The 9,895-nt window shown below is 46.6% G+C and overlaps 1 protein-coding gene across 3 annotated transcripts in view; it reads left to right on the top strand.

The window, feature by feature from the left end:
- Positions 1 to 217: 217 nt before the first annotated feature.
- WDR27 (WD repeat domain 27) overlaps positions 218 to 9,895 on the top strand; it is a 193,691-nt gene continuing 184,013 nt past the window's right edge. Inside the window, exons 1-3 of one of the 3 annotated variants that reach the window (XM_043543238.1) lie at positions 218 to 325; positions 3,926 to 4,127; positions 4,498 to 4,639. In XM_043543238.1, coding sequence (XP_043399173.1) covers positions 3,933 to 4,127; positions 4,498 to 4,639 — 337 coding nt within the window. In that variant the 5' untranslated portion in view covers positions 218 to 325; positions 3,926 to 3,932. Of the gene's footprint in view, positions 326 to 1,329; positions 1,747 to 3,925; positions 4,128 to 4,494; positions 4,640 to 9,895 lie in introns of those variants that run through there. The other 2 variants (XM_043543237.1, XM_043543239.1) reach the window with 2 other exon arrangements.

Here is a 9,895-nt window from a genome sequence, read left to right as displayed (position 1 = left end):
TCAATAATGCAATAAGCCTTCCCCTAGAACAAATGGATTGCTGCAACCTAGGTAAAACCAGTTTTTTGAGTGTGAACTCCAGATAAGTCATAAGCAAGCAATAGACCACCTGATAGCAGATCTTGATCACCTGAGCGTGGTCTTTTGAGGTTGACCAGGAGAATCAGAGGACAGAAGGATAGGGAAATATAAGTTATATATATTTATAAGTCAGGTCTGGTCTGAGCATGAGCAGTGCTCTCACTGTCAAAACAGAAAGAGAAGACTGAACTTGAGCCTCAGGAGAGGGGACCTGGAGACCCTTGAATACACTGACTAAATCCCAGTGAATGCTCAGGGATGGTGAGAAAACTATGGCTCTGAACCAAATACAGGTGTTTCTCATTTTGCATGGATCTGTATATCTCTTGTGGAGGCTAAAGAAATTAATGGCTAGTTTAGCAATCCTTCTGCAAAGCTTGTGTCTTCTTTGCTTCAAGTACCACATGTCCCTGAACGATAAACTGTGAATCAGAGCAACACCCAAAGGGTGGAGCTCTGGGAAAGACACAATTAATCTACTGGGGAGTCTTGTGGGGTTCAGGACTGGTCTTGGGGCTAAGGCCAAAGGAAGAGACAGTGAGGGGAGCATACCCAGACCGAGGGGAACTAAGAGCACATGGCTCCATTGAGTTCAAACATAGGAGCCTGCTGAGTGCCCAGCAAAGGGCAGCTAGAGCAGCTGTGTGGTGCGCTACCGGCGATAGGCTGTAGAGTGCATAACCGTGCATCGCGTGTTGCTGTACAGCTGTGTGGGTATGTGGCTGTTGTCTGGAGGTCGGTGGGGTGTGTGGGTGCTGTAGCCATAGGGCTGACCCTCCTACTCTCCGCCCCACATCCGTCCCCATCGAGGGGCAGGCGGCCCTGCCTCGGGCGTGGCCCCGCTCCACGGGCCTGTACCCTCCCGCTACACCTGGCAGGGGGCCGGGAAAAGGCGTAGGGGTTCCGCGGCCTGAGTTGTCCCGCTCGGCGGCCCGTTGGCGTCTCCGCTACCTGAGAAACCGGCCGGCCGATGCGTTCTGCGCTGTGAGTCGCCGCAGATAGCGGGGGGCGGGGTGAGGGTAAACCGACGAGAGAGCGAGTCGGGCTCGGCTCCTTCCCCCCACACGGTGAGCGTCTGCGCCCCCGGCGGAAGTGCACTATCCTTACCGGGCCCTAACGTAAGGACCCCCGCCCCGCCGCCGGGGGGGTGGGGCCCCCACCTGCCAGTCCGGGGGGAGGCGCGAGGGCGTCGAACGCGGCGGCGACAGTGAGTGACGTAGTCGGTTTGACCCGGTGCCCTGTCTCCATGGAAACAGCGACGCATGGCGGTGCCGAGTTTGGCTCCTGTCGCTCCCCCCGCGGTGTGAGCTGCGCGGAGCCCGGACCTAGAGCCAACGTTAAACGTCAGGAGGGGAGCAGCGGGGCCCCGCGTGCACCGGCTGGCGGCAGGGAGCCCTGGGGCGGGAGAGAAACGCTGACCGGGCTGGTCTACACCGGCAGCCGCACCGGAGGTGAAACGAATCCAGCCCAAGCTGTGCTCGGTCTCGCGCTGTCCCGGCTGCGGCACGTTAGCGGCGGGTGTCTGTTGGAAGCGCGCACCTGATGCCGGGGGCCGAGTGTGAACATCCCCGTCTGCAGGGCGAAATTGAGCCGCGAGGGGCTGGGCCGCTCGAGTCCCGTCCAGCGATCGTCTCCCTTAAGCCTTGTTGTCAGCGTTTAAGTCCGGTATGAGCCTTGTGCTGGTCACAGGGGTGAATTACTGCACCCACGAAAAGTTCCCTTGAGTTTTAGGAGTAGGTGTGTGAAATCTGTTCAGGGACGCAAGGGCTTGCGGTGCAATCTACACAACCGTTTTAAAAGAGTACATTATAATCAAAACTGAAAATATTCTTTAAGGCTTTGCTTCTAAGTCTCAACCTTTTTGGGTTCAGGACCCATTGATAAATCTGGATGACCTGTGGCAACCCAGAAAATAGGTTTCGTGCCCTCCTGGCCCACCACCCAATATCTGGTTTCGTAAATATTTCTTACCTAAGATATATAATGTAGATACTAATGTAATAAGTACACCATGTATACCTAGCAGTGGCTCCTGTCTCACAGGGCTGGCTGGGCTTGGCTTCCCATTCGTTTTGACCTTAGGGGTCACAACACTGCTCAGGCTTGGTCCAGTCCCCCTAATGAGGGCCCAGCTGGGCCAAATTTGTGTGAATGATGTCATGACCTGGTAGATGGGATTGCAATGCTACTTTCACAAATTTGTCCCAGCTGGTCCCCCATTATCCTGATGGAGGGGCAGCTGGTCAAACCTGTGTGTGCTGCAACACTTGGAATGGGGAGCCAAGCCTCTCTAGCCCTCTGGGACTGGAGTTACAGGATCTGCCTCTGTGAGGTTAGTATGGGGCAGGCTCTGTATCTTGCCAACTCTCTAATATTTAAAAACCAGACACTCTAGCAGGCGTGCCAGAACCTCCCCGTAAGAACGGCCATACTGGCTCAGACCAAAGGTCCATCTAGCCCAGTATCCTGTCTTCCAACAGTAGTCAATGCTAGGTGCCCCAGAGGGAATGAACAGGTAATTAGCAAGTGATTCATTCTCAGCTTCTGGCAAACAAAGGCTAGGGACACCATCTCTGTCCATCGTGTAATAGCCATTGATGGGCCTATCCATGAATTTATCTAGCTCTTTTTTTGAACCCTCTTATAGTCTTTGCCTTCACAACATTCTCTGGCAAAGAGTTCCACAGGTTTACTGTGTGTTGTGTGAAGAAATACTTCCTTTTGTTGCTTGTTAATTTCATTTGGTGCCTCCTAGTTCTTGTGTCATGAGAAGGCGTAAATAACACTTCCTTATTTATTTTCTCTACACCAGTGGTGGTTTTGTAGACCTCTATCATATCCCCCCTTAGTTGTCTCTTTTCCAAGCTGAAAAGTCCCAGTCTTATTATTCTCTCCCCATATGGAAGCTGTTTCATACCCCTGATAATTTTTATTGCTCTTTTCTGAGCTTTTTCCAATTCCAATATATATATTTTTTGAGATGGGGTGAAGCACTGGAATGGGTTGGTTTTTAAGGCCTGGCTTGAGAAAGCCCTGGCTGGGATGATTTAGTTGGTGTTGGTCCTGCTTCATTTTTATGTAGTTCCCCTTTTTGAAATTAAATGCCAGCTCCGCCTCTTCACTCCAAGATCCCACTCCCCATTCGTTCCTCTTCCCTCCCACTCCTGTCACTTGCTGCTCTTCTCCCCTCCTCTACCCTGGTAGGGAGGGAGTCATTTGCGGAGCTGCGGCTGGGAGCTGCAGCTGCCTGATGCAGGTAGGAGCCAGCCTTGGCTGTGTAGGGACTGGTGCAGGTGATGACCCAGTGCCTCCCCCACCCGCAGTAAGGCTTTAGGTGTCTGGTCAGGAGTTGTGACCGGACACTGTCAGGTCCCCTCTTTGACCAGACTTTCTGGTTTTAAAAAAAAAGGGCACCTGGCCACCCTATCTTTACTCCTTCCCCCCTCCCTCTAGGCTTCCCACAGAACCTTTTGACACATTCTGGTGACCCAATTTTGGGTCATGGTCCACAGGTTCTGAGCCTCTGCTTTAAGGTATATCTTATCTAACTTTGCATGCAGCACACTGTCAGATTTTTGGAATTGTTCTTGTAATATTGTCATTCCTCTACAAGACATCACTGGGCAAAATCCTGCAAGATGCAGACAGCCTCTTTTGTAAAACTGGGAACTCTTTATCTCCAATTGTTCAGGGTATTTGGCACTTTCAGAACCAGGCACAATGTCCAATAATCTGTCTCTGGGAGTATTCTATACTGGATGATTCAGAAGACAGCAAAACAGAAAAAACAAAAAAAATCTTAATGAGAATTTTTAGTGATATTCTAATGTGATGTTTATTTCAGCTGTCTTATGGAAAGCCCAGTGGACTTTTGTTTTACTGAAGAAGGATGTAGCCATGACATAGTTCTTGAGAAACAAAAGTTTAGATCCAAAGTGCCAGAGTCTCATGTTCAACTTGCTTGTAATCTACATTACTGTGCTTTTCCTTTGAATGGAAATGAGCTATGCATCTGGAATACTGGCGATAACCCTGCTCATCATCAGGTAAAACCCAAAACTTATGTGTTTAGATTTTCAGTGTAATATTTTAAAAGAGCATTAAAATGGATGGGGGGAAAAAAGAAAAATGTTGGGTTTGGGTACATCATTTTTTGTAGTGTAGGCTATTGTCCTTACTAGACTCCACATTTTATATTTGGAATGTGGACAATTATTTGACTGTTCTTTTGGCAAGCACGGCAGTAAGTCATAATGCAGTTCGGTGAATGGATTTTAATCATTAAAGAAAATTCAGTTTGGATGAATAATTGAATGTTACTAGTTAGCAAATAAGAGGGGGAAAAAATACAGCTTTGTTTTCATCATAATTGGAAATGACCTATGGACATAAAAAATGTTATATTATATTTGCCAGCCATTGCACTTGGTAGGACATCACCATTCAATCACGGCACTGGCATTTGGAAGTAAAATCAATCCACTTCTTGTCTGCTCTGCTTCCTGTGACTATGTGATAGTATGGAACCTGGATGAGTGCACAAAGAAAGCACTACAAGGTAATGTGTTTTTATAGAAAAGTTACTTTTGAGTAGCAAGTGGTAAATGTGACTTCTTAAGGCTAGATTCTGCCACCCTTAATCATGATGAATAGTACCTTATTATTTGATTAGTCTGATAGGCATTACCATGGATCAGATCAGCAGTCTTTTCTCCTGAGGGGAAGGTTTGTAAGACTCCTTTTGCTATTTAACACCCTCCTGAGTAAAGGGTAAAAAGGGAAGATATGAGTGCTCAGCATAACATTTGGATGTTGAGAACAAAATTAATCAAGGAACCAAAAAACATGAAGAGAATAAATTCTTGAATTACCTATAGTCTGAACTGAATTCAAACCAATGCTGGGAGCCTCTGTAACAAACAAGAGGAATTGGAATTGCTTATTTATGAGCATAATTTCAATCTAGTTGGTATTACTGAAACCTGATGGGATGATTCATGATTATGGAACATTTAACAAAAATGGTTAGAACCTATTTAGGAAGGACCAAGTCGGCAAATGGGGAGGGAGGATGGCACTCTGTCAAAAATGGCATTACCTGTGTGAGTTACTTATAACTTGAAGAATATTATCTTGAATGCTCATGGATCAATGTCTTACCAGATGAAGCACAAGGTGGACTATTAGTTGGTGTCTGCTACAGACCACCAAATCAGAGTAGGGAACAGGATAATTGCTTCCTTACGCACTTATCAGTAATGTGTAGGGGGGAAAAAAAAGCTATGTGATCCTGGGGAGGATGTCCATTTGAGTGACGTATGCTGGAGGTCTCATGCTGCCACTTCTAAACATCCTTGGATTTTCTAAACCTTATAGATAACAATTTTTCTAACTCAGTGTTGCAACCAACATAGGGGAATTCTTTTAGACCTCCTCTTAACAGATAAAGAGGAACTGATCATAGAACTAAAAATGGTAGCTTAGCTACAAGTGATCACATTTATAGTGTTCAAGAAAAATAAAGTCCAGACCAGGTAGAGGGGGTGTGTGTGTGTCTGAGAGAGAGAGAATATGATAATTGGGAGTCATTTAAGAACCCCTTACTGGATGCCCCAAAAGCTACAATCAAGGAAGAAGGCCATCTGTACCAGATTGATAAGTGAATGCAACTATACAAAATAAAATGTAATAACTGAAAGAAAAGGGAAATTGATAGCACAGTATATAAATCTGAAGTTAGGAATTGTAGCAAATTGCTAAGGGAAGCAAAGGGACACAAAGACCTCTATAGCCAGCAGAGTTAAGGACAATAAAAGGCATTTTAAATATATTTAGGAAACATAATCCTGACAATGGTATTGCTCCATTACTAGATAGAAATGGCAGAATTATCAATAATGCAGAAAAGGCAGAAGTGTTAATATTTATTATTCTGTATTTTGGGAGGAAAAAAGTAGATGTCATAGTCTCATCATGTGGCGATGTGAAAACTCTTTTCGTTCCACTCGTATCTGTAGAGGATGTTAAACAGCAGCTATTAAAGTTTAGACTTTTTTTTTTAAAGCAGAAGGTCCAGATAACTTGCATCCAAGAGTTTTAAAAGAGCTTGGACCATTAACATTGATTTCTATTAAGTCTTGGAATGCTGGGGAAGTTCCAGAAGACTAAAAGAAAATGGTAATTCTCGGCCTGTTAGCCTGATATTGACCCCAGGCAAAATAATAGAGCAACTGTTACAGGACTCGATTAATAAAGAATTAAAGTAGGGTAATATAATTTAATGCAAATCAATACATGTTTATGGAAAATCGCTCCTGTCAAACTAACCTGATATCCTTTTTGAGAGACTACAGGTCTGGTTGTTAAAAATAATAGGGTTGATGTAACGTACTTAGGCTTCTGTAAAGTGTATGATTTAGTACCGCTCAACATTTTGATTAAAAGCTAAAATAATATAAAGCAAACATGGCACACATTTTCTTTTTGCGAATACAGGCTAACACGCCTGCTACTCTGCAACCTGTCATTAAAACCTGGCTAACTGATAGGTCTCCCACTGTAATTGTAAATAGAGAATTGCCATAGCGAGTCTTTCCAGTGGAGTCCCACAGGGATCAGTTCTGTACTTATTAATATTTTTATCAATGATGTGGAAGAAAACACACAATCGCAACTGAAAAAAGTCTGCAGACGTTACAAAACTTGGAGAGGAAAATAATGAAGAAAACAGGTCACTGATTCAGAGTGATTTTGGATTGTTCGATCAACTGGGCTCAAGCAAACAATCTGTGTTTTGAATATGGCTAAATGTATACATCTAAAAAACAAGAATGTAGGCCATGCTGTCAGGATGGAGCATTCTGTCCTAGGGAGCAGTGACTGTGAAAAATATTTGGGGGGCATGGTGGATAATCAGCCGAACATGAGTCCCGGTAAGATGCTATTGCCGAAAGAGCTAATACAATGCTGGGATGCATAAACAGGGGAATCTTGAGTAAGAGTAGAAGAGGTTATTTTATCTCTGTTTGGCAATGGTGCAACTGTTGCTGGAAGGCTGTATACAGTTTTGGTGCCTGCAATTAAAAAAGATGGTGGTAACTTAGGATATGTCTACACTACGAAATTAGGTCAAATTTAGAGAAGTCGGTTTTGTAGAAAGCGTTTTTATACAGTCGATTGTGTGTGTCCCCACATGAATGCTCTAAGTGGACTTAGATGGCAGAGTGTGTCCACAGTACTGAGGCAACTGTCGACTTCCAGAGCGTGGCACTGTGGGTAGCTATCCCACAGTTTCCGTAGTCTCCGCCACCCATTTGAATTCTGGGCAGAAATCCCAATGCCTGATGGGACAAAAACTTGTCACGGGTGGTTCTGGGTACATATCGTCAGGCCCTCCCTCTGTGAAAGTAACTGCAGACAGTCGTTTTGCACCTTTTTTTCCTGGGTTACCCGTGCAGATGCCATACCACAGCAAGCATGGAGCCCGCTCAGCTCACCGTCACCGTATGTCTCCTGGGTGCTGGCAGGCACGGTACTGCATTGCTACACAGCAGCAGTTCATTGCCTTTTGGCAGCAGACAGTGCAGTATGACTGGTAGCCATTGTCACTGTACTCCAGGGTGCTCTTTTAGTCGACCTTGGTGAGGTTGGTCGGGGCGCCTGGGCAGACACGGGAGTGACTCAGCCAGGTTATTTCCCTTTTAAGTTTTGTCTCATGGCGATTCAGTCCTGCCGGCAGTCATACTGCACCATCTTCTGCCGAGCTGCCAGGAGACGACGATGGCTAGCAGTCATACTGCACTGTCTGCTGCCATCAAGATGTATAAAGATAGATGAAGTGGATCAAAACAAGAAATAGACCAGATATGTTTTGTATTTATTTTCTCCCCCACTCCCTCCGTGAAATCAACGGCCTGCTAAACCCAGGGTTTTGAGTTCGATCCTTGAGGGGGCCATTCTGTTTCTCCTTGATGCAAAGTCACCACCTTTGTTGATTTTAATTCCCTGTAAGCCATGTTGTCAGTCGCCCCTCCCTGCGCCAGAGCAACAGCAGACAGTCGTTTCGTGCCTTTTTTCAGCGCAGACGCCGTAGCATTGGGAACGTGGAGCCCGCTCAGATCACTTCAGCAATTATGAGCACTATAAACACTGTGCGTGTTATCCAGCAGGATATGCAGAACCATAACCTGCAAGAAAAGCGAAACCAGGCGAGGAGGAGGTGACTGCAGCACGGTGACAAGAGTGATGAGTACATGGACACAGACTTCTCACAAAGTACGGGCCCCTGCAATGTGCACATCATGGTGTCAGCTGGGCAGGTTCATGGCATGGAACGCCGATTCTGGGCCCGGGAAACAAGCACAGACTGGTGGGAGCGCGTAGTGTTGCAGGTCTGGGACAATTCCCAGTGGCTGTGAAACTTTCGCGTGTGTAAGGGCACTTTCATGGAACTTTGTGACTTGCTTTCCGCTGCCCTGAAGCGCAAGAATACCAAGTTGAGAGCAGCCCTCACAGTTGAGAAGCGAGTGGCGATAGCTCTGTGGAAGCTTGCAACGCCAGACAGCTACCGGTCAGTCGGGAATCAATTTGGAGTGGGCAAATCTACTATGGGGGCTGCTGTGATGCAAATAGCCAACACAATCAAAGATCTGCTGATATCAAGGGTAGTGACTCTGGGAAATGTGCAGGTCACAATGGATGGCTTTGCTGCAATGGGATTCCCTAATTCTGGTGGGGCAATAGACGGAACCCATATCCCTATCTTGGCATCGGAGCACCAAGGCAGTGAGTACATAAACCGAAAGGGGTACTTTTCAATGGTGCTGCAAGCACTGGTGGATCACAAGGGACGTTTCACCAACATCAACGTGGGATGGCCGGGAAAGGTACATGACACTTGCATCTTCAGGAACTCTGGTCTGTTTCAACAGCTGCAGCAAGTTGACTTACTTTCCAGACCAGAAGATAACCATTGGGGATGTTGAAATGCCTATAGTTATCCTTGGGGACCCAGCCTACCCCTGAATGCCATGGCTCATGGAGCCATACACAGGCACCCTGGACGGTAGTCAGGAGCTGTTCAGCTACAGGCTGAACAAGTGCAGAATAGTGATAGAATGTGCATTTGGGTTTTTAAAAGCACCGTGGCGCAGTTTACTGAGTCGTTTAGCCCTTAGTGAAACTAATATTCCTATTGTTATTACTGCTTGCTGTGCGCTCCACAATATCTGTGAGCGTAAGGGGGAGATGTTTATGGTGGGGTGGGAGGTTGAGGCAAATCACCTGGCTGCTGATTATGCGCAGCCAGATACCACGGCGGTTAGAAGAGTACAGGAGGGCACGGTGCGAATCAGAGAAGCTTTGAAAACCAGTTTCATGACTGGCCAGGCTATGGTGTGAAAGTTCTGTTGGTTTCTCTTTGATACCTCCCCACCCCCACCCCCCCCGGGTTTACTCTACTTTCCTGTAAATTAAGCACCCTCCCTTCGATCACTGCTGGCAGAGGCAATCACATTCATGCATTCTTTATTTATTCATCACACAAATAGGGGGATAACTGCTAAAGTAGCCCAGGAGGGGTGGTGGTGGAGGGAAGGACAAGGCCACACAGCACTTTAAAACTTATTGAATGCCAGCCTTCTGTTGCTTGGGCAATCCTCTGGGGTGGAGTGGCTGGGTGGCCGGAGGCCCTCCCCCACCACGTTCTTGGGCATCTGCGTGAGGAGGCTATGGAACCTGGGGAGGAGGGCGGTTGGTTACGCAGGGGCTGTAGCAGTGGTCTGTGTTCCTACTGCCTTTCCTGTAGCTCAACCAT

The sequence above is a fragment of the Chelonia mydas genome, chromosome 3 (genome assembly GCF_015237465.2).
Source record: "Chelonia mydas isolate rCheMyd1 chromosome 3, rCheMyd1.pri.v2, whole genome shotgun sequence".
Lineage (NCBI taxonomy): Eukaryota > Metazoa > Chordata > Testudines > Cheloniidae > Chelonia > Chelonia mydas.
The sequence above is the reverse complement of the archived record's forward strand: the minus strand, read 5'-3'. Positions and strand labels throughout refer to the sequence as shown.